General features: G+C 39.6%; 1 protein-coding gene across 1 annotated transcript in view; it reads right to left on the reverse strand.

Moving 5' to 3' along the window:
- Positions 1 to 24,047, reverse strand: part of TNKS (tankyrase) — a 143,366-nt gene that overhangs the window by 45,714 nt on the left and 73,605 nt on the right. The window contains exons 4-5 of the mRNA XM_063335294.1: positions 22,013 to 22,049; positions 21,045 to 21,120 (exon numbers count right to left, since the gene is read on the reverse strand). Of these exons, the coding sequence (XP_063191364.1) occupies positions 21,045 to 21,120; positions 22,013 to 22,049 (113 nt within the window). The remainder of the gene's footprint in view (positions 1 to 21,044; positions 21,121 to 22,012; positions 22,050 to 24,047) is intronic.

A 24,047-nucleotide genomic window follows, 5' to 3' on the forward strand; every position in this document is an offset into this window, starting at 1 on the left:
GTAAGGTGGGGAAGAATCCAGGAATCTCCTCAGGCAATAACAAGTTCATCATTTAAAGTTTAAATAATGGCCCAACTTTGTTTTGTTTGGGTTTCAGGGGTTTTGTTTGATTTGGGCTATTTTTTTTTCCCCAAATACTAGAATTGAAATAATTTTTAAAATTCTAGAATTTATTTTTTAAATTCATAAGCAAATTTATGCAGTTCGGGCTGCATAGTCACAGGTTACAACACTGTTTGTATGTATGCTTGTTGCAACAAGCGCAGAAGAAGCAAACTGCAGAAGAAGAAACCCTGCATTTATCCCATAGCAGGAATATTTGCCTTCAGCTCTGCATCAGACAAGTAGTCATACATGTGCTGTACTGTGCTAATACACATGGAACTAACTGTAAGCAGTTTGCAGTTTTCTGCAAAACACACATCTTCAGCAGTAACATACCTTGCTGCATAACAACACAGTAATAATAGCATCTTTCACCGAAACTAATTCAAAAGAATTTTCAAGTTGACAATGGTAATTCCCCTCAAAGTTTATTTTAAAAGCTTTTTATTATCAAGCAAGTTTTGTGTGCTGTCTCAGTCTGAAGGAACTGACTTCTTACACAAATGGGTAACGTTTCCTCCTTCCCAAGGCTGAGAAGCAGAGGATTTTAAAGGGATATTTGTTGTAATTTATTTTGTGGCACGCAACCAAATAACATGATTTTATTACAGTAAAACCGCATACATAAACCAGCTTGAACACATGGGAAGACTTACGTATCTCACAGTATTAAGCCAAGTACAGATTTACTGTCAGCATTAAAAGATCGTTATACAGTATTACAGGTGAGACATCACATTCTCACTATTATCGAGATTTAAAAAACAAAAATCAAGACAAATGATCTCATCCATGGCAAACAGCAGCAGGTGCTGCATACCCATAAATGGTATGGAATTCCAGGAATTAACACATATTTAGTATGGTCATAACTTGGAGTAGTCTGTATTATATTTTACTACAGTCTCAGCACTTTGCTACTTTGCTCCGGAAAGAATAACTACTTTGACACCTACCAAGCGTCCTGTGTACCACAGTGAGGACAGAGCTTGTACTGAGAGACATGACAGCACGGGACATCTCTAACAAAAACATCTGAGTAATTCCGTTTATTTAGGGAAGCAGTTATGCAAGTTTCCTTAAGACCCATCTTCGGAATTGTCTGTACTCTATATAAGGATTTCTAACATTCCTAACCTGAAGATCCCTAAAGTGTCTCCAAAATACAAAATGGCACCACCACCACAACAGGTCAAATCTTTCAAGTATCTGGCCATTCAAATCATTAGGATCTATTATTCTGTTTCAGGAAGTCTTCTACTACTGAATTAACAATTCAGACTGAACCAAAAGATGTTATATTCTTTTCATACCTGTCCCTATTATAAAATAGCTGGCTTCTGGATATCATAAACAATAATGAAAATGTGGATAAAGATTATGCCACTATTGACATTGGCAGAATACTTTAGTACTGTTTATTCTGACAATTGCCTTGGTCTGGTTACTAAATCCAGTTTTATCAACCGAAGTAATAACCCAGGAAACCTGAAAGGAACTTGAAATTGACTGAGGAAAAGTCAGTGTATTGAAAGGTTTAAACTCCAGAAGTAATTGGAGCAAACACTAAATCTTTGGACCACTGCAGGATCCTTTAACCTCACTACAATTAAACTACATCCCTTCTTGTCTGCATGGTACTTCTAAAACAACGATGGCACACTTCCAAGATGATGCTTTACTTATATTAAGCATTATTAATAGGGATGTTCTCAATAAATATACATCAACCCTGGAGTCTTGTTCACTGCTTAAAATTAAAACTATTATGATTCGAGTTGGGTCTGTGCATTTTGTATTTCTAAGGTTATTAGACCTGTATTTGCCAAATAACTTCACTAGAGAAGAAACCCAAAACATTTCAAGCTTATAGTTGCAAGACAAATGATGTCAGTGAAACAAAACAGCGTCATCCCAAATCTTCAGACAACTGATATCCCTGCCTTTCATGAAGGTGAGCTACTCATTCTCCCCGAGCAAGGCCATGTAGACATTACAGTCCCAAGAATGAACACAGAATACCACGTCTTCTCCAACGCACCAGGAGTTAGTTACTCAGCCAGGCGCCTGATGTTTGGTGTGCTTGCCTTCTGATCCACAGCAGCTTCAGGGAAGCCGTGTGCCGTGCTGTGGCTGCCTCTCCAAGGAGGACATAAGTGATGCTCCCTGCACCCATCCCTGGAGACGGGGCTGAGATGTTTGCCACTCTGCATGCTTCAACTCTGCAATTGCGAACCATGTAACCTGGAGGACCACGCAGTGCTGGAGACACAGGCAGTCAGAGGGCCAGAGAGGCCACTTGAGTGAGGGGCAAGGACAGCTGAGCACACACAGAGGGTGTGCAGAGGCAATGATTCTGGAGGGCTGCTCCCCCTGTATTCAGGTCTGGTGTATCAAAACGCACCAGCCAGCGCTGCCACTTGCTTTTTAGGTTGGCTAAAAGGCTCCTAAAAATGCTGCATTTACATATGCTTCAGGAAGGAGAAAGCAGGAAGGCCCTACTTCAATGACTTTTTAAGGACTTATGTTCCTTTCTTGTGAGAAAGAGCATTGATTAATGCTACAGATTTAATAGTTAAAATTACTAATCTGCATTACAAGCTTGTATGCTGATTACAGAAACTAAGTACCTAAAAGATAACGTCATGGTACACAAACCGCTCATTATATGGGATTATCAGCCCTAAAAAACAAAACAAAACAAAAAACCCAAGTGAACGATGGAAGTAGAGAGACTGATGTTTAAAATTAATGCACTGTTTATATGGCACTAGAAAAGTAGAAAGCAGCTATCAAAAACAGAAGTATTGTATACTGCACCTGCAAGGTATATTAAAGTAATCACTTAATATTAAGGAAAGAGATTTAATTGAGCTATCAATTAACCCCTCCTCCCATGTCTTGCAATACCTGGCAAGGGACTGACTAACAAGAATCCCTAGAGGGCACTTACCTTCCAAGACTCACATTCACAGTTACCAAGCCAATCACACTGTCTTACTTGCTAGTTTAATTAAAAAAGTGTAACTCCACTTTTATTAAGTAAAGTAGACCCTCATGTGAGATGCTCACATTATTTTAAAGTTTTATGGCAGATGTAATTGAGTCAAAGCAGGTACTGTGCATTTGAAGGAAGATCACTGTACACAAGATGGTGATCACTGTCAACCTGTATACCTACAATTTATACTAACGGAGGTATTTTTGCCTGCAGTCTTTTTGAAAATGTGTTACCTGGGAATATGAGAAATGCATTTTTTAGATTCAAAAAAATGTACAGACAGCAGTTTGATATTATTGAGCCTTAGGTATTTTCACACTGCTTTGTTACCAGCAGCTGATTTGATGATCCCTGTTCAAGGTCAGCCACCTTGGACTTGCTGTCCCCTCTTCACCTGCAATTAAATAAAAGGGGCACTGAGGAATTGCCAGAGCTGCACGTTGATGAGCTGCTGCCGCTTAAATCAGAAAATTGATTTCAACAAATTGTCCACAGGCAACATGCGAGTGCTGGCTCCAAGCACCATCCATTTCCCTTCCGACCTTGCTAAAAAGTCTTCAGCAGCTCTTCGATGGCAATGCTGCCGCAGCCTCAGAAGAAAGCTGCGTTTTCATATTCAAATTATGAATCGCCTATTTTATGGGCAACTTTAAACTGAGAGATCTTATGTAAGGATCTTATATCATGCATTATCTGCATGATCAATAACAGCTGCAGGAATTGTTTTAAGAACTAATATTGTCTATTCTTGCTTTCTGCTACTAAAGTCTCTATATAGTGCTATCTGATAACAGTCTTAATCAATGTGTTTCATTCAAGTTCTCATCCTGAAGGCTATTAAAATCAACAAACAACAATCCTCTTGTCACATGCATGATGACTCATCATACATCTCATTTATGACACTATACAGTAATTTAGAATTATCATCATTTAAGGGAAGGGCATTCTTGCAGTAAAGAGGCAACACCCTGACTTTGAGAGCCAGTTCTGGCCTTGATGTATTACGGCTACTCTCATGTTCAAAAGGTCCCCACATGGATAGGCACCAGTAAGGGTGGCTCTTATGCAGATAGACAAACAAGTATGACTTTGCAGAAGATATCTAAGGACACTCATATGTTTATTGTTAACTCTTCTACAACACCCTGTTGACAAAGGATGTCAAAAAAAAGGAGGGGGAAGGAGGGTTTTTAAAATGTTTCATGTAGACTTTAATATATGTGACTTTTTTACCTTGTCTATAACTATCTTCAGGTTTGGTCGACTTGGAAATTGCAGGTATGCACTAACTTTTGTCAAACAAAATCTTTATTCTAATCAGACCATATTGCCTGTAGAGAGCAGTAGTAATAAAAATAATACCTTAAGCTTTTGTAGTTTGTCTCGCAAGGTCCCTTCAAAACAGTGTTTCACCTTCTCTGAATTAAGGGAAGAGCAGAGAGGCTTCTAATCACAGAAGGGACCTTTGTTTCACAGTTTTGCAAGATGTCCTGACTCTAGGCAAGATGACTATTTGAATCTGGTATACTAAGGAAAAACCTCTGAGCAGGCAAAAAATTCCCTCTTCACTGGATTAGAATTTATGATAGAATCTTTCTTTCCAATGCAATAGTCTGTGTCTGCTTGATGCTGCTCTCTTACAGACTTCTCCAAAATGAACAGCATCAATCATGAGTGTACACCGGGAAGACATACTGAATGTGAGTGGAATACCTCCTGTTGCCACTTAATCATTCTGATTAATGGCATAAGAAAACAAGTTGCAACAACATGACAATCTTGAAGACACATTCCTGAACTTTTCCACTATGGAAAGATCAGGCTTTTCCTTTCTGCCCAGATACCAATTTGCATTCCAATTTTATGCAACATGCCCATTTACACCTTCAATCTTAGACTCAGTTGCAAGCTTTCTTAGGAAAATATCTCATTGACATTTGCTTGTATGGCAGGTAGACTGGACATGTCACCATGAACAAAAAAAATTGCCTTCTAGAAACACGTATTTCAAACAACTCCAAATAATTATTTCATACGCAAGCTACAATGCTCTTGCACATTAGGTACTACAGAAATAAAGGTCCCAAACCTCAGCTAGAGAACAATGCTCTTAATAGAGCAGGAAAGGAGCTGTGCTTCTGTTCATCAGCCACATGGCTTGTCAACTTCAGCCACCTAAATTGTGCAACTTCCTTGATCATTTTATAGCAGTACTGAGTTATTTAATTTCATGGTCAACAATTGCACTTTAGGGACAAACTCATAAATGCTGCTCCACGAAAACAAGTTATGTCAGACTGCTGACTGTAGATGAACTAGCTGCAACTAGTTAAAACTCTATAGATAAATAAGCACAGGGATGAAGAACTTAAACTGCTTTTCTTTCGTTAAAAAAACAAACCAACCCAACCACAAAAAACAATTCCTAAGGATAGGGATTTAAAAATGTGTAAAGAAGGCATTTCTCACTCCATTGTGTTTCCAGTGCTAATTTTAACTGCTTTACCTTCAAAATACAGCCAGTAGTACTTAACTGGATTGTTGAACAGGACAGACTTCCTATAGTAAAATTCAGAGAAACATCACATCACAAATTTCACATGGGGCTTTCTAACAGCTAATGACAGGGAAAACAAAATGAACGGCTCACCTACTCAGAATCTGCAAGTCACACGGCATCTTAATTTAGAGCTCTAGTATATCAGATGATCTCTTGGGGGGGGTATGGGGGAAGGGGGAGAAGATCCACTGTTTTGACCTGTAAACCAGTGAAGACAAAACCAGCTTGATTTTGCATATAGACTAGTGCTAGGGCAGGGCATTATCAGGCGAAAATGAGGATTACATGAAGAGTAAGAGAAACGCTTGCATTCCTTTTTATTCTGTCCCTTGGCAGAAGGAGAACAAAGAAGAAGTCTGCATTAAAAAGGAATTCTTCCTTGCAGCTGAATACCTTTCAGAAATTTATTCAGGTATCATACCACCTGGGTTGTGGTACAAAGCCCAGATCAGGTCAGATATCAGGGATGGCATACCTCCCCTAGAAGTATTTAGAAATGTGTACCAGCTACAAAGCATTGTTTTGTGATCACAGATTCAAGAAACATTCCTCTCTGTATTCAACTGTGCAGAAACCACACCTGGCATGTTATTTGCAAATTAGTGCTGGACACCCCCAGACCAGGCAGATGTTGATAAACTGGAGGAAAATATAAGAATGTGTAATAAAGGTGAAATGGAAAGAAGTAATGAAATGCCTGGAGAGTTAAAAAGCGCAGGAAGAACAGAATAAAAATACTGCAAATACGCAGACAGAATAAGCCCTCATTGGGAAATTATTTACTTGTGTGACAGACCAGAACTCTTTTACTCCTAATCTCCAATGAGTATTCAAACCTCTTCTTTCTCAGAGGGCCGTAATGTCCAGACTACTGACTACTAAATGTTTTTCTAGTAGATCTGACCTTTGAGAGACAATACAAGTTTCTGACTGTACCTCTGAGCTTCGCCATTGTGTGACAAAACATCAGTTCTAGACATATATGGTGACCCTGCTGCACTGCAAGTTGTGCTAAGTGTTGACAAATAAGGGGCAGGAGACTTATGAGAGAAGAGCTTTTTAAATCACCGAGATGCCTGGGGTAGAGAAGGGCAGAAAAGATGACAAGCATCATCTTGCACACGGGTAGACAAAGAAATAACCAGAGTTTCTCTGTCTCTTAGAGGTTAAAAGAAGGAAGAACAGGAAATGAGTGATTTCACTTTTCTGCTCAGGAGCTCCTCCTGCTAGCATAGAAACAGCAGCACCACAGAGAAGGTAGGTTAAGTGGAGGCAAACAAGATATGCCCAAAAGCAGAAGAGGGTAAAGGGCAAAGATATCTTTCCTGACAGGAGAGAAAACATGCAAGTACCGCAGGAGCACACAACAAAAGAAAGTTTCATCTGCAGAGGAAGGCTTAAGACGGACGTTTGAAGATGACCATGTAAAAGCCTTATTAAATCCCAGAAGAAAAAACACAGTCTCCCTGCCCAGCAGGTTTCTCCAGAAAATGACACCTGACTTTCAAAATTATGGAGATTATTGTCTTTTGACACCAGAAGGCAAATCCTTAATCCATGTAGATACCTCTGAAAGCTATTCTCTTAACAATAGCTATATAAGAATGAGAATAACTCAAATTGATTACTTCAGAGAAAAGGAAACAAAGTCAAACCTGAAAGAACATTGTTACTTGGCAGAAAAAAGGGCTAAAAGAAAAGCCAGAAGAAAAAGAGATACTGTGAGACAGAAGGCAGCAATCATGTTTGGAATGAACTTCAAAGGCAGAGATCAATGTGATCCACAAGAAAAAGCAGGTATGGCAAAGGGGTAAAAGGAATCTCGGCTTCCCAAATATGAATTAGGAAGCTTAATTCCCTAACAACTCCATATTAAGTTGCTGACATTACTTTTAGAGACTGACCTAGAAGACCAAGAGGGAAATGGTAAAGGGCTGGGAGAGATATCTAAATATTTATATGGGAACAGCACCTTGACCTCCGATCTTAGGATTTCACAAAAAGCAGGTACCATAAATGAGGCACTAGTAATCCTTAATCTCTTTCTAAACAAGAATTAAAATGCAACACCTCCTTACACCCCCCACTCCTGAAACTCTTATGCATTTGCACGTATCTTAACCTATCACCCATTTGGTAAAACAGTTCCACAGAGGATGTGTCAGAAAAGCTGAAACATATCTCACAAACCTGCAGTATTCTCAGAAAACTGTTCCTTACAAGAATCTCTTCAATTTCTACAGGCAAATCATGAAGGTTTGTCTGGGGATGGAATTGCAGTATGAAAAGAAATTCTGGAGCTTCTACCATGAAGCAGCATTTGCAGTTTTCCCACATTCAGAAGCACAGAAAAGATCTCTAGCAGCACTCAACGACACGGGGAGACGGAATTTGAGATGGATTATCAGAGAAGTAGAGAAGTATACACTGCTTCTTTGGTGATAGATGATGGCAGCTGAGGGAATAGTGGCTTGCTGAGCTACATAAAGATGAAATGACAGTAAAGACCCACTCTCTTCTCCTAAGGGAATGCTGCTAATGTTATTTAACACTAAAAGGAGATAGATACTGCCTTGAAAGATATGGCAAAACACTACACAGGAATTACTTACAGTATAATTGTGTCCAGGATGGCCATTTTTGTTGCTTCATCACCTGGAATCTGTCAGAAATGCAAGTCAAAAATGGACAAGTCTGATCTGGGCACTGAAGTACGACTGGCTCTTGCTGAGGCAAAGGCAGGAAGAAGAAACTGACCCTGCAATCTTATTAACTAAAGTTATTCAAACCTCTAGTATTCCAAGGAGCATCTGGCAACACCTGCCAGCTAGGGAACAAACTTCAGGGCTGGTGGACCGAGCACACGGGCATGCAAGATTCTCTTCTGTCAACAGCTGGAAATTGTATTTGTTAAGTCACACGCTGGAAGCTGTGATTCCAAGTTTAGTGCATGGGGAAGAACAGATGCTACTGATGCTGGTCTGAGCAATGGGGCACGGATAGACAAGTTTCTGCAGAGTTTTTGAAAGCATCATAGTGCCAGCCAGCACAGTCCGCAGCCTAAGTCTCAACCTGTCAAATCTTGTCAAATTGCAAGTTGCAAATGCTTATGACTCCAGGAAAGCAGGATGAGACAACTTTCTCCCCTCTTCCAAGACAAATGCATACATTTTTATCTGTTCTGTGAGTCAGTGTCCAAAGCTACAGAATTCTGTTCTTTAATTATTTGCTCAGGCTGCTGTTCCTTCGTTTTAATGAAATATTTAGGTGTTGCTCTGGCAGCACAAACAAGTGCTAATGAGAGGCTCCTCTCCAAAGAGCCATGCCAGATGCCTGGGGAAGGCCTACATACGACATTAAAACAATCTGAAGAGGATGCACACTGCAACACCAGAGAACCAAAACTCTGCTATTTTTTGCTGTTTCAGTCTCCTCTTTTTCCACTTGCTATCAAAATCTTTTTTCTATCAGTCAACTATCAATCTTTTATTTCCTTTTCTTTTTATATCTCTTATTATTTTTACCACTTCTCCAATTCTGTCTCTAAATATTTACTTCGCTTCTCCTCCTTCCCCTTCCAACTAGAAACTTTCCAAGTTTCAGTTCATAAAATTTTCACATTATTAAGAAAGAAGAAAAGCTTCTCAAAATATATTAATTTGACTGTTCCCTCAGCTAACATGACAATCAAACCAGCACTTCACTATTTTATTGAACGTAGGGTCAGAATGAACTCTGTTAAGAACACTTGCAAATTGATTGCATTTCAGCTCCAGTGCTCAGTGTGAAATAAATATTTATGCCTTATATTTTGGCATGAAATTAAAACACGAGATCTAAAATCATTCACAAAATTAAACGTACAAAATGCTCCTTTTGCATTACAGTGATAATTTGCAAATTTCAGAATTTAATGCCTTTATAATCCAGTCAAATAGGCTTCCCTGTTCCTTTGAAGAGGAGCCTTGCAAAATACAGGAAAAAAGGCAGTGAATTTATCTTGCGCTTCTTTTTAGTATGTTTCAAAATTGAAAAGTTATGGTTATTAGAATATGAATATTCTAAATAATTTCATCTGTAAGAAATAAGTCTCTTTTATAAGTACAAGTGTATTATATTACTTAAAAAAGACTAATCAAATAACCTCAATTTTCTTGTTCATCAATGACACATCCATCATCAATTACAATACCCTATTTTGGCATTTTCCTCCCTTTTTATTATTCATCTGCTGCCTGCTCAGTCAACTTCAACAACAGTTTTAGAAATGGTTATGAAAATACACCTCTCTTTGCACATAAGTATTTGTAGTTCTTTTCATTTAGAACTAAATTGATCACTCTAAGTTACCCATATTACCTATGAAGTCAACGATGGGGTTGTATTAGCAAGTGATAACTGATGCGCTCAGAGAAGTCAGAGAGGCAGCAACGGCAGAAAACAGAAGGGCTTTGGGTAATTTAACAGCTGAAATGTTTGGTTAGTATCCGTGATTGTTTAACAGAGAAGTTGGCTAGGGAGGCTGCAGGAGTAAATGCAACTACTGAGCTGGTACCAAGTAACAAGCGACGCCTGGTGCAAAACCTTGCAGTAGAAGTTGCTTTTTAACAGTGACTGTAACATGCTTAGATTCAACTTACCTGCGGGGGAAACGCTTGCTAAAATAATCCAACATGACTGTGCTAGCCTTCAGAAAGTGGAGCTATGCAAAAAACTGGGAAGTTTTTTTAACAATAAGCTAAAAGTGGTATCTAAGAGAATTAAGTCCTTGAAGACAGCATAAAGACTCCTAATGGAGACAATACTGGAACTGCTGTGCTAACGCATGCCTTCTATTAGGAAGGGCTTGATAAAGTGGAAGAAGCCAGTGTGACTAACAGCGAACTAAAAGAGATTACTAGACTTAAGAAGGCATCATTCAAAAAGCTGAATTTACAAGCTGAAGAAAATCACAAGGATCATAAACTCCAGCAGATTAAAGGTAAAAATACAATCAGACAGGCAAAACCAGTTTGAGCAGTAACTAGTGAAAGGAATTCAAATCAGCCATAAATCCTTCTTCCAACCCACCAAGAATACAAAATCCACCAGACAGTCCAGTAGGGCAAGGTGATGCTGGGCAAGAAATGGAGCTGTTGCAGGTGAGAAATCATTGAGGAGGAACTAAAGGAACTCTTTGCACGGTACACAGCTTAGAAGAAACAAGTCATTCTTGTACCAGGACCCTGGTGAGCGGGCATGTTCTCTTGACAGTAGACGGATAAGAGCATAATGCAAAAAGCCATCCCCTGTGTGAAGCTAATCATCAAAGGGAAACAGTTCAGGTATAAAAAACCCCCACAACCTTTAATACATTTGAAGGTTTCCTGAGGAGCACATTGATTAAGACCTAACTAATGAGATTTCCTGATTTTTAGATAACAATACAGAGAGAATGATTACAGAGCAAACAATTTCTTTCCTGTCCTTCAAGTGCACATTTTCTAATTGTGGACATGATAGACTACACTTCAAATAATTTCTGAAGAAAATGAAAACAGGTGAAGGGATACTCACTGAAATTTTTTTTGGAAAATATTTAAGATCCCATAACAGAAAACTTAGAGCAGGTAGATCAGTTTCACATTTTATTCAAAAGGTATAATCTTTGGCTATAGAGAGTGTTAAGTGACACCAGGGATAGAAATTAAGCCAAGTTATCTGTACTGTACAAAGTCAGGGGAGGGATTCTTGTGTTATCCACTTTGACCATGCCTGGCTGATGAAGTAAGATGGGATCACAGCATAAGAAAGAGCATAACTTGTCACTATTTCCGACATGAATCCTTTGAACTATCTTTTTAAATAAACAAAATGGTATTATAAAGGTAAAATACAGTTATGGCTGTTTTTAAATGTTCTTTTTGTGTGTACTGCATTGTGCACTTCTGCCCCAGGCACATCATGAACATTATGGCATTTGCTTTGTAACCTTTTTGTAATATTGGAAATGTCACCTTTTTCACAGTGCTCCATTACCTAAATGCAGGAAGGACCCTTAATTTTGAGTGCAGACTTTGATTTAAAATATTTAACTCAATTACAGAGAAGTATAGCTATAGCTGAAAAGAGTACAAAAATGTCTGCATATGATCTACGGTACTTATTTTCACCACTGAGGCACATATTCACTAAGGAAGAGTTGCTTAGAAGGACTTTCTTCTTCCCTCCGTCAGTCCTCCTAGTTATAGCATACACAGCGGTAGGCTCTAAAGTTGTGAAGCCCTCCATCCAAATCAAAGCTGAGGGTATGGACCATACAAATATATTCCTGTGGGGCACCAAGGTATCACAGAATAACTGAGGCTGGACCCAGCTGCCCCTTTTCACTTCATTTACTCAGGAACTGTGAATGACTTCGTAGCTGCGGTGGGATAAGAGCATATATAGGTCAGTTGTCACAGAGCAGCTGGCATCTGATGACGTGTTCTCCCATGACCGTATACATGCCTGTACCCAATATGGGTCACTGGTGAGGCTGCAGAAGCAGCACAAACAATTATTGCACTTGCAGAATGCAGCCGGCACTGACCACAGTAAAGACGGATCTTAAATCACAAATTTTTGAAACAAGCTTTCAGAATAACATTTTTGTTTTAAATAGAAATAGACATGCTCTCCATCCTCCCTCAGTCCCCAGAAAACTAGCTTGCAGAAATAGGGCAGTGCTGGCTCACTTCTTCCCCTAGGCAAGCACATTACCTAGCTATATCTTTTGAGATATACACATACGCATAAATAAGTACATATAGCTAGGTATATATGACAGTGTATAGGAATATATATGTGGGTATATATAGGTATATATACACCTATATACTTTTAAATTTATTTATATCTATGTATGTACACACTTTCAAACCACTAGATGTACCTTTGATACACATGCATTCCATAAAACACATTCAAGATCGGTGTCAACAAAGACTACAGTGTTTAGAAGTCACCAGTCACGGCCAACTTTATGCTAGCAAACGTTAGCTGACAGGGTACATTGTTACCGCTTCTTTTGATAACTACAGTTCCAAAAAGCTGTAATCATGCATCATGAAACTTCTGGATAATCTTTGCAGGACCACAAACGAAGAGCCCAAAATCTGCACATTTCTAACCCACAAAAGTGGTTTTATAGTACTTCATCAAAGCCAGACTGACACTTTATGCCAGTAAGCAGCAAGTGAGCAGATTCAGTAAGGGCTTGTCTACCCAGTTATTCTGGAATAACCGGTTTGGATTTACTCCATGTGGAGCTGTCTTTTTTTCTGAAATAAAATGAGATTCTCTAGTTAAAAATTTTTTAATATATTTTAAAAATTTTGTATTTTATTAGACTAATAAAGGAGAAACCTTGTTCTGAACCAAGAATATACAGAGTCAACTACTAATCTGGTTTCAATGTATGATTCCTTTGCTCCTCTCCTCCACACAAGTTATTTTTTGTTGCAGATAAGCCTTGAGACTAGAGACTTTTGATATATCTATAAACACCACAAACAATGTATACCAGCAGAAAAAGCTCACAAAATCTTGGGGAAGATGAGATGTACGTTGTGACACTAAATAATATTACATGTGACAAAAAAATATACATATGCGTAGAATACACACAAAGATTCAGACATACCCTTGGGGTATGACAAAAATGCCTTGCATCAAGTATGTGCTCACAAGTCTTTTGCTCAAATATGCACTTTTGTTTGTAGAAGAGTGTGTATTCTCACAACATTTAAACAACACTTTTTATTATATGTGAAATAATTGCTTTCAAAAGATGTTCCATACTCATCTGCGTATGATCTGTACACCACAGATGTGGTATTAGTTAGGTTTATCTGGTATTAGTTTTCATTTTTATTACTGCAGCACAAGAAAAACGCACACTATTGTAAAGGTTTATAGTGTCACCAGCACACAATTTGTTCGCAAGTCTTGCAATGCATAGCATTTTTCTTCAACACCAAGCCCCTAGAGCAGAGAATCTCAACCTCTGCTGAAGTCTGTAGGTTTAATAACTGTAAAGAAAAAGCTTGTGAAAACATGGATCGATTGTTCCATATAGACTCAGAAATTGGAAGGCATACCAATTTTCTTTTGAACTGCAGGATTTTTCATTAAAATGGTTGAGAACAACCAGAATTCTGGAACAAGGGCTGGCAAATCCACTTACCAGCAGCAAATTGGAGACTCCCTGGTAAGAGGAGACATAAGTCAACTGATCTTGTTAGAATTCAATTTCTATTTATCAGCCCTTTGTTTACAGGCTGATCAAGCTAGATGCACATAGAGAGAAGGAAGCAGAGGAGGCAAGAGAAGGAACGCGCATCCCCATCCAAGAGAACGTTACTTGGTATCAGAAGTGTCCCACACCAGGAGCTGAGGGGCATTCCGTCCTCTCCACAAGACGCACACACGCAAGATCTTGTGCAGGTGTTGCTTCAGGTCAAGGATGCTCATACTCGGCACTGCATTGTAGACCTTCTCAGAGTTGGATTTCTTACATCTGTACCCTGCATCCATGAAACTGGATGATGCCATGCACAAGAAAAATTAATGCCTGTATGGCAGGAAGGAATGGGATGAAGAAAACAGGATGAAGAAACAGCCTCAAAATCAAGAGGCAAGTCCATCTCCCTCCTATGACTCACAAAGCTTACTGCAAAGGCCTGCTACTTGTGCTCTAGATCCAGGGTTGTCTACATCTGGTTTGGAAAGGCATAACAACAGAGGCATGAGAGAGGCATAACACCACGTATTAAGGACTGGTACTGGGAGATCTTAAGGACTGAAAACTAGGAATAAACAAAGAAAGGGGCATTAAGGGCCAGAAGACTACAGTGAAATAAAATGAAGTAGGATCGCATGCATGCTAGAAATGGCTTTTTAATAAATAACTGCCTATTATTTTTTTTTCTATGGGATTACTGCTTTATCCACAGTGCTGGATGATCCCGCACTGGGAAAGCGCATTGTGTGCAGGCTCCCTGGTTCACTCGTTTGAGAAATTTCTACATTTCTAGTTTCTAAGGAACAAGGCAGGGAGGGAAGGTGCAGGAAGAAAAACAATGTAGCTGTGGAGGAATTGCATTCTCTGCTGCCTTCTGGTAGCAATTCCTGCCTCACATTGAACAAATGCCTGAGACCAAGCTGTTCATTGGTAATGCCGTGGTTTTTGCTGTTTTTCACATAGTTCATACAATATGTAAATACAAAACACAGCTGCTACAGATCAATGGAAACGATGCTTTCAAAACATGAGGCATGTATTTTATTTTACAGAAACATAATTGTCCTGTGCTCCAAAGCACTCAAAATCTCAGATACTTGCTTTACTTCAAAAGAGATGAACCTTAAGAAAAGAAGCAAAACAAACTGGTTTTTGAGTAGCTCCTGACCAGAGGAGCTGGGTTCCCTCGCAGGAAGAGAAGGTTTTATTCAACTGACACCTGAGTATTTCAGTGCCAGCATGATTTGAGCATGTGTAATGTAGTACAGCAGCAGGATATTATATACCAGCAAAAATCCAACTTCAAAACAAAAATCCAACCTCCCATTGCCAATAGCTACCATATCAGCTGGATGCAGTTCACTTTGGAAAGCTGTCAAGAAGTTCAGCTGTCAAGAAGTTCCAATTCACCCAAGAGTACTCAGGGAGCTGGCGGGAGAGCTCACCAAGCCTCTCTCCATCATTTATCAACAGTCTTGGTCAACAGGGGAGGTACCAGATGACTGGAGGGTGGCTAATGTGACGCCCATCTACAAGAAGGGTGGGAAGTAGGATCCGGGGAACTACAGGCCTGTCAGCCTGACCTCGGTACCAGGAAAGATCATGGAGAGGATCATCTTGAGTGAGCTCTCACAGCAAGTGCAGGGCAGCCAAGGGATCAGGGCCAGCCAGCATGGGTTTAGAAAAGGGAGGTCCTGCTTAACCAACCCGATCTCTTTCTATGACCACGTGACCCGCCTTCTGGATGTGGGGAAGGCTGTGGACATCGTCTATCTGGACTTTGACACTGTCCCCCACAGCATTCTCCTGGAGAAGCTGGCGAATCATGGCATAGACAAGTGTACTCTTCGCTGGGTTAAAAACTGGCTGGATGGCCGTGCCCAGAGAGTTGTGATTAATGGGGTGAAATCCTCTTGGCGGCCGGTCACCAGTGGTGTCCCTCAGGGCTCAGTTTTGGGGCCGGTTTTGTTTAATATCTTTATTGATGATCTGGATGAGGGGATTGAGTGCACCCTCAGTAAGTTTGCAGATGACACCAAACTAGGTGGGAGTATTGATCTCCTTGAGGATAGGAAGGCTCTACAGAGGGACCTGGACAGGCTGGATGGATGGGCCACAGCCAACTGTATGAGGTTTAATAAGGCCAAGTGCCAGGTCCTGCATTTTGGTCACAACAACCCCAAGCAACGCTACAGGCTTGGGGAAGAGTGGCTGGAAAGCTGCCTGGCAGAAAAGGACCTGGGGGTGCTGGTGAACGGCCAGCTTAACATGAGCCAGCAGTGTGCTCAGGTGGCCAAGAAGGCCAACAGCATTCTGGCTTGTATCAGGAATAGTGTGGCCAGCAGGAGTAGGGAAGTGATCGTGCCTCTGTACTCGGCACTGGTGAGGCCTCACCTCAAGTACTGTGTTCAGTTCTGGCCCCCTCTGTACAAGAGGGACATAGAAGTGCTGGAGCGTGTCCAGAGGAGAGCTACCAGGCTGGTGGGGGGTCTGGAGACCAAGTCATATGAGGAGAGGCTGAGGGAGCTGGGCATGTTTAGCTTGGAGAAGAGGAGGCTGAAGGGAGACCTCATTGCCCTCTACAACTACCTGAAAGCAGGTTGTAGAGGTGGGTGTTGGCCTCTTCTCCCAGGTGAATAATCACAGGACCAGAGGAAATGGTCTGAAGTTGCAGCAGGGGACGTGTAGATTAGATATTAGGAAGAATTACTTTACTGAAAGAGTGGTCAGGCACTGGAACAGCCTGCCCAGGGAGGTGGTTGAGTCACCATCCCTAGAGGTGTTTAAGAAACGTCTAGATGTGGCACTTCAGGGCATGCTCTAGTGGCAGAGATTGTAGGTTGTTTGGTTGGACTCGATCTCAAAGGTCCTTTCCAACCATGAAGATTCTATGATTCTATAAGAAGTGATGTGGGAAGTCTGCCTTGTAGAGAAGAGTCCTCATCTGAATTGTTAAACCAGTGCTTCCTTATTAGCTCAGGTACTTCTTTATTTTAAAAATGGAGGCAACATCAATTTCTTCCTGAAACACCTTTCAAGTGTCAACAATGGCTTTCTAAAGGAAATGAGAGGGCTAAGAGATGGCTTCAACTCAACATGCAAGCATCATACATTCTATTTTAAGCCTGTCTGTTGCCACTAACTACTGGATTAGTTAAGCTGTGACTGTTGTTACAAGTCAGAAATCCAGCAAAATAATACAGCTTTAGCTTCCTGTAGCAGGTAGGAACCTGTTGTTTTAAAATAGTCAAAAACATTTTTTGACAATTCACCCACAACTGAGTCTTGAAAAAGATACCCACAGAGGAAAAAAATATTTAAGCGAAAATAACAGCGGTTGTAAAGCAGGTCTCCAGAGCCCACACACATTTATGTAGACAGACTTGTAAATGGGTGGCTTGGCTTTTTAACAGTGTGAAAGTTCAGTACCGTCTGTTAATTTCCATACTGTAGCATGTCTTCTAGAAGTCATTACTTCTATAGATTACATAGAGACTAAACAGCTTGGCAGAGCTCAGAGCCTGGACACAGTGAAGTTTCAGACCCATCAGAAATACACAGGTGCCCACGAGCATTTTGTCTAAGTTCTGTTTTGACAGAGCAAATACTTTGTGAAGCAATCTAAACAGAAGTGGTATAACACACAAATTTTATGTTACATACAATACCGCATCCTAACAATTCTGTGATTTCTCAGTCTCTGGTTTGAAAAAAAAAATCAAAGCAAGATTAAAAGGCATGAAAAATGACTATTATATTTCAGCTCAGGTATTGCTTTTTAAAAAGCAAGCAAATGGGACAGTTTCAAAACAAACAGTTCTTTTGAAATCTTACCCTTGCATAACACTAACTTGCATACGCTGTACTGCACAGCTCTGTACTTGTGCACTATTACTTGTGCCCTGATATACATTCAACAGGCACATAAACCAATACTTCCTCAAAAATCAACCATTATGTAGTTGAATGAAACAGTTGTTTCTCTGAGATATTACTGTTGATTTTCCTTGGTCATCAAAACAAAACCTCAGAAATTACACAGATCCTTGGTATGCAGGAATGCTTTTCCTGATGTATAAATTTTTTTTTAGTTTGCATACAGACACCTTCATTTTTCACTCCAGAAAATAATTGCAAGAGTAGTAACAGAGAACAAATTCCCTCTTCAGGCAACAGCTGAAGAGCTTCAGTAATGTGAACATTTCTACAATGCTCACGTAATCTATCTAAACTGTGACTTGGAGGGGAAGAAGCAAGTTCAGTTTTCACTCCTATTCAGTTTTTGATCTCTATGCTAAATAAACAGATGGAGTGATAGTTATCAGCACCAGCTGTAACTGTGTTACCAGCACGGACTCCTGTCCAGTAGGAACCGGACTCTGGCTATCGGTACTTTTCGAAAAGCCTGCAAGCAGCACACAGAACACAGTACGTCTTTATTATTTCCAACCCAAGCTGGTTTCAAGCCAGTAAGCTACCATTAGAGTTTTCCATCCCTTTTATATGTTCTGTGAAGCACACCCTCACAGCAGATGTGGTGTTTGGGAAATCCAGGAACTCCAGAAGTTAGAACGCATGGGACACAAGAGATCCCCAGGAAAAAAAAAAAAAGAAATGTTGAAGTGCATATAGCAATGAAATAAGCAATACTGTGATTAACAATATCCTGACTATTCTGCTATTCAGATCTAGTGCAATGGGTGTTAGATGACAACTTCTGGAAACTCACAACCCAAAATATGAAAAAACCCAACACCCTACCATCCCCTGCTATATGGAAAAAATAATTACCCCTCCAGTACTGGGACTCAATTTACTTTTCTACCTACCAAGCTAAATGTTTCCCTTATGAGAGTAATGCTGGGCATCTCAGAAACATGCAAAGCCGAGGAAATGCACAAACTGGAGAAGCATGTGCACAAGAATTTGTGGCTACGTCTGTATTGCAGAGTACACGTGATGCTGAGAACCTCAGGCCACTCCGCAGAGTCTGCACTTCCTTGCCCTGACAGCTGCATTAAGTCTGTGGCCTTATGCTGTGATAAGTTTGAGGCTTGAAAACTCAAGGGATCTGGAAAAAATAACTATGAAAAGCATCAGGGAATGCAAAAACCGACTTCCAAAATGGACAAATTTTCAGCTGCTGTAAATCAGCGTTGGCCAATCGGAGGCAGCTACACCAGCGAAGACTTTCATTTACAAGAATGCTGTGCTGTAGGCTGAAAAGTTCACTTAATTGCAGCGCAGCTTAGAATGATTAAATCCCAAGTAATCTTGCACTAGTACAGGACCTGAAAGCTTTGCCTTAAAAATTAAATACATAATAGTTATATAGTACACTTGCTAGAGAGAATTACTTCACCTTTGACAGTCTGTACACATACAGTGGGAAAAAAAATAAAGATATGGTAGACATCATTTAAAAAAACTAATTAATATAAACGGCAAGCCATCTTAAAAGGACTTTTAATAATCAGTGCATTTACCAACAACCAAACACACAAACAAATTATTAAAGTGTCCACATTGGTTAGCTTTAACTGCAATATGCTTTCTGAGCTTTGGGCATAAATTTTCAAAGTAATTCAGAGACAGCAATAATTCATAAATATTTTCCACTAGCTTTCTCCATTACTTTTTGTTGTTGTTTTGGTTTAGGGTTTTTTGTGCTGTTTGTTTTTTGTTTTGTTGTTGTTTTTTTTGTTTTAAGAGTGATAAATATTGTAGATAACACTTCTGCAAGGGCTTATTCCTCTCTATATTGACAGAATCACAACTCTCCCTTTGGCCTTGAATCAATAGTGATGGGGACTCAGTTACTTAGTAAGGCACTGCTGTATACCACCTTCTTAATTATAACAACACTCTGCACTATTATTACCTAAATATAATCTCATTTTAATAGTAAAGTCTTAAAAAAAAAGAAAAGGGAAACAAAGAACTACGGGCAATACGTTTAACCTAAAAATATGGGGACTATTTCACCAGTTCTGACACAGCTGAACTAAATAAAGCCCTTGTTCATTTACCCGTCCTCAGATTGTAAAATTAATTGTTTTAAAAACCTGGAAGATTCATAAAACTTCCAATCAGTGATAAATGTAAACAAGCGAAAACTGACTGGGTTTTCTTTCACATATTAGGTATCATAGGTATTACAACCGAGAAAACATTTTAAAATGTGTATTAAAAATAGCAGTATTTTCACAATGGAGGTACATTTTTCATACTCAGTAACAACATTTCTTTTAATGTAAAAGGCAGCGTCAACTGGCCTATCCCCACTGATTTCAGTGGAACTAGGCTGTTCCACAATAGCTCCAGAATGGGCAGATCTTTACGCTATGCTCCAAAACACTCCACCAAAAATAAAGAAAACTATAAAGGAAAACACTCCCATGCTTTTCTCTCCAAGAGTGACACGTACCATTACACGTGAGAGACGTTTTTAAGAGATGCAGATTAAGAACATTCTAGTACACAGAAACGAAAAAAATTAATAAATAACCAACGTTTGTAAATCCAGTCTAGACAGACCATCATCTTGATGTCTAAAACATCAAAAATCATAGGATCTACTTCTCACTCTGTATTTTCTTCCCTCCTCCAGTTTCAGCCTAATCCTTAATTTAACTCATTCAAACATCCCTGCCAGAGAACGTCAAAACAATAGTGTAAAATTTAAGAAAATGCAGAAGGTGTTAAGCACACCAATACAGTCTACGTGGCAGGGCATTAGGAGCCAAGCCGAATACTAACCACCTCACCCAGACAACGTTCAATTACAAATAACAACTTTCCTCCCTTAGTTATTTTATTCATCTGCAACAGTACATTTTGGTTTTTTTTTTTTATAAAAGGTCTTAAGGTTTTACTTTACATGTATGTTAGGGTCTGACACTTAAAAGAAAAGACACACACAAAATCCACATCCACTGACTGTTGATCTGTCACAACTGCCAGTGTAAAGTACACAGCATTTAATTTCATGGTGAAAAGCCATCACAGGTTTTTCCTCCCATACACTCTCTTGGTTTATACATCTATGCTTCCCTGTAAGGTTAAATTGGCCTTTCTTGAATAACAGAAATACAAAGCAGGCATTAACTTACCTTACGCCCATCACTTGCATGGCAGTTCACATTTAAAGGAGTCAATAAAGCCATCAGTTTTTCTTCATTACCGCTCCTGTAAATGCAGAGGAGAGGATTATGGAAAGGTGGAAAAAAAAAAAAAAAAAAAAGAGAGAGAGCTCTTTGCAAAACATTTGCGAAGGAGCTGGATATCAAAGTATAGTATATTGAAATTTCTACTCTGCCAGGGAGAATATCAGATGGCTAAAAGATCTTCTGAATGTTTCAAAACCAAGGGTAAATACAGGAAAAAAAGAAATATTAGATTTGCAGTTAAGTGTATTACAAAAAATCATGCAAAACCACCTCTTAATTTCTCTCCTTAACCTCATCCTATATTTCCTTTATCTAATTTTATGGATCTTCTGAAAGCCATTTGCCAAATCAAATGTTCTAAATTTAATACATTTTCATAGCATATGGCCCATAACATTTGAAAAAACTATATACCAACATCCAGAAATTTTTTAGAAGGGTTAACAGTCTATATAAAACGGTCTTGTGCTGTTAGAAGGCAGGATGAAAGCATCTTTGGAATATACAACTGAACTTTACACCTTTTGTATAGGCTTCCTTATGCTCTGTTATGATAAAGCCTATTTTCAAAATATATCCTAAGGTACCAGTACAAACCAAAAGGAAAGAAAAATTCCAATATTCAATTTGACCCTAAAAAGAACAGTCACAAAATGATAAAGAAGATTTAAGCAGCTTAAAGCAAAAACTCAATATTAACCTTATAACCACCATAGTGGGGGATTTCAATTACATAAACAGGCTTTTCCATTTGTACCAGACTGTAAAGTCCAAAGAGATCTATGCTAATGAAGTGGTTTGTTTGCATTATTTCACGGAAAGGCAATGACAAAACATTACTGTTTTAAAAATCCTTTTTCCTCTCTTGCTTCCACCCCCAAAATATGCTTTATATTCTAAGCAGCACTCACCTAGCAGCTTCCAGGAGTTCGTCCTTCTTGTATTCACCTAAATGATTGCAAAATATCATGCTGTTAGCATTTGGCAGAAGACAGATTAAGAAATGCAGTAGGAAGCAAATACAGAATTAAAACAGAGAAGAGGAGAAAAAAGCCCACACCCCGCTGGGTGATGGAGCTGTGACGTTAGCCAGCTTGTGGAGGCAGCATCACCAGTACCTTGGAGACGGGCAGCAAATTGACGCATCTTCTTGTCCAATCCTCAGATGGAAAGGCTTTCTTCGGACGACCAATGACTGCGAAATCTTGTGTCCAGAAACACAGTCCCGCTGATAACAGCATGTCAGCTGAAGACAATGTCCCCACCCCCTGCCCTATTCAGTATGTCACATTATACTTGGGAAGCATAATAAATTCTGAGACAAAAGCGAGGCAGTGCGGCTTTTTAAAAGGTACAAATTACCGATCTCCAAAGCTCTCACCTGCCTATTTGAATGGTAATATTAGATTTCACTAAGTTCTTCAGAAGAGCAGTGATTATTTAAAAAATTCCAAATATTATATCATCAGCCACTTCCCAAGAAAATAGGCATATGAAATAAAAAGCACAGACAAAAGAGCATGAACTCTCCAAGAGATTTTGTTACGAGACTGAGATTAGAGATAACCATGCGTAATGTTAAAGCAACATTTACATTTGAAATTCTGAGTTACAATAGACAACTCAGGAGGGTTGTTGCATCACAGAATTAAAATTGCACGTGCATATCTTAAAAAGAGCATGGAACAAGATGACCTGTGGAAGTACAACCATATTCTACAAATCTGAATCATTATGACATTGTGCAATATAACTTGAAGGGAGTTTCAATTAAGAAATTTGAAAAATAGCTTTTAAGCAGCTTCATAAAGTCACAGAGCAGAGGGTATCCTAAGAGCCAAAAGATGCAGAGACCTCCCAGAGAATTTAAGTCCCTAACCACAACACTGTAAGAGAAACAGGAAGATGAAGCTGTCCTGCAAGAAAAAACAAACAAACAAACACCTTTGTGCTGCCTCCTATGTGCATCTGTAATAAGCTTCCAGTGAAACTCTTGTTACAGGTAAGGAAAGCCATCAGGCCATGGGAAATGCCAGACTGGACTGCAGGTAAACTGGAAGGCTCCTCTGGAAACAATATCCATCAACAAAGAATTTCTCTAGGATGCGGGAGGAGGGTGAGAGCCCTCTTCCACTGGGAAGAGCTCAGTACTCCTGCCACCACAGCTCCTCTGGTTATCAGCAGAAGGGGACCAGAACCACAACAAAACCAGCCCTCTCCAGGGCCTAAAGGAGCCGTGTTTAGTTCAGCACCCTGCCTTCACCCAAGGGTGAGGAGGAAGAGGGTGAATACACACAGCCATGCACATCCCACCCCAACCCTCTGGCTGCAGCTGAGGAATTCTCAGACAAAGGCAGTATCTGCATCTCATAATACTAGTGAATTTTCCCTTCACAAGTGTGTTTAATTGCTTTCTGAAACATATTCAGCTTTGGGAATTCACAACAGCCTGCAGCAAGGAGTTCCACCACGCGACTGCCTCTCGCATGACAGGTCTCTTAACTGAGCGGTTCCGTGTTGCTGAACCCCAGCTACGGAGCAGATGAGTTCAACGCAAAGGGAAAGAACTGCAATTAGCATTTCAAATATAAGCCATGAAGGTTAATTTAGTTTTTGGAAGAATTTAGATGTCTGTCTTAATGAAAGCTTGATCATGAAACAAATAAAATGACACAAAAATATGATTGCCTTTGTCTTGCTGCCACTCTCCAACTTCATCAGAGGGGGTTCCTGCCCACCACAGGCAATTGCCTTTTCAAGCCATCGTGCCTGTTCCCTTTTTTTTTTTCATTTTAACGAAGATAAAATGCTAGGCACAGTTGTGAGCGTTTCAAATCAATGGTGAATGAAAAGCTCTGGACAGCATGTGAGGAGGAAAAAAAGACACTTTATTACTACTGCATTACTTGTGCAACAATCTCAAACAGCTGGATTTCCTGCAGGAGA

The sequence above is a fragment of the Chroicocephalus ridibundus genome, chromosome 5, assembly GCF_963924245.1.
Source record: "Chroicocephalus ridibundus chromosome 5, bChrRid1.1, whole genome shotgun sequence".
Classification (NCBI taxonomy): Eukaryota; Metazoa; Chordata; class Aves; order Charadriiformes; family Laridae; genus Chroicocephalus; species Chroicocephalus ridibundus.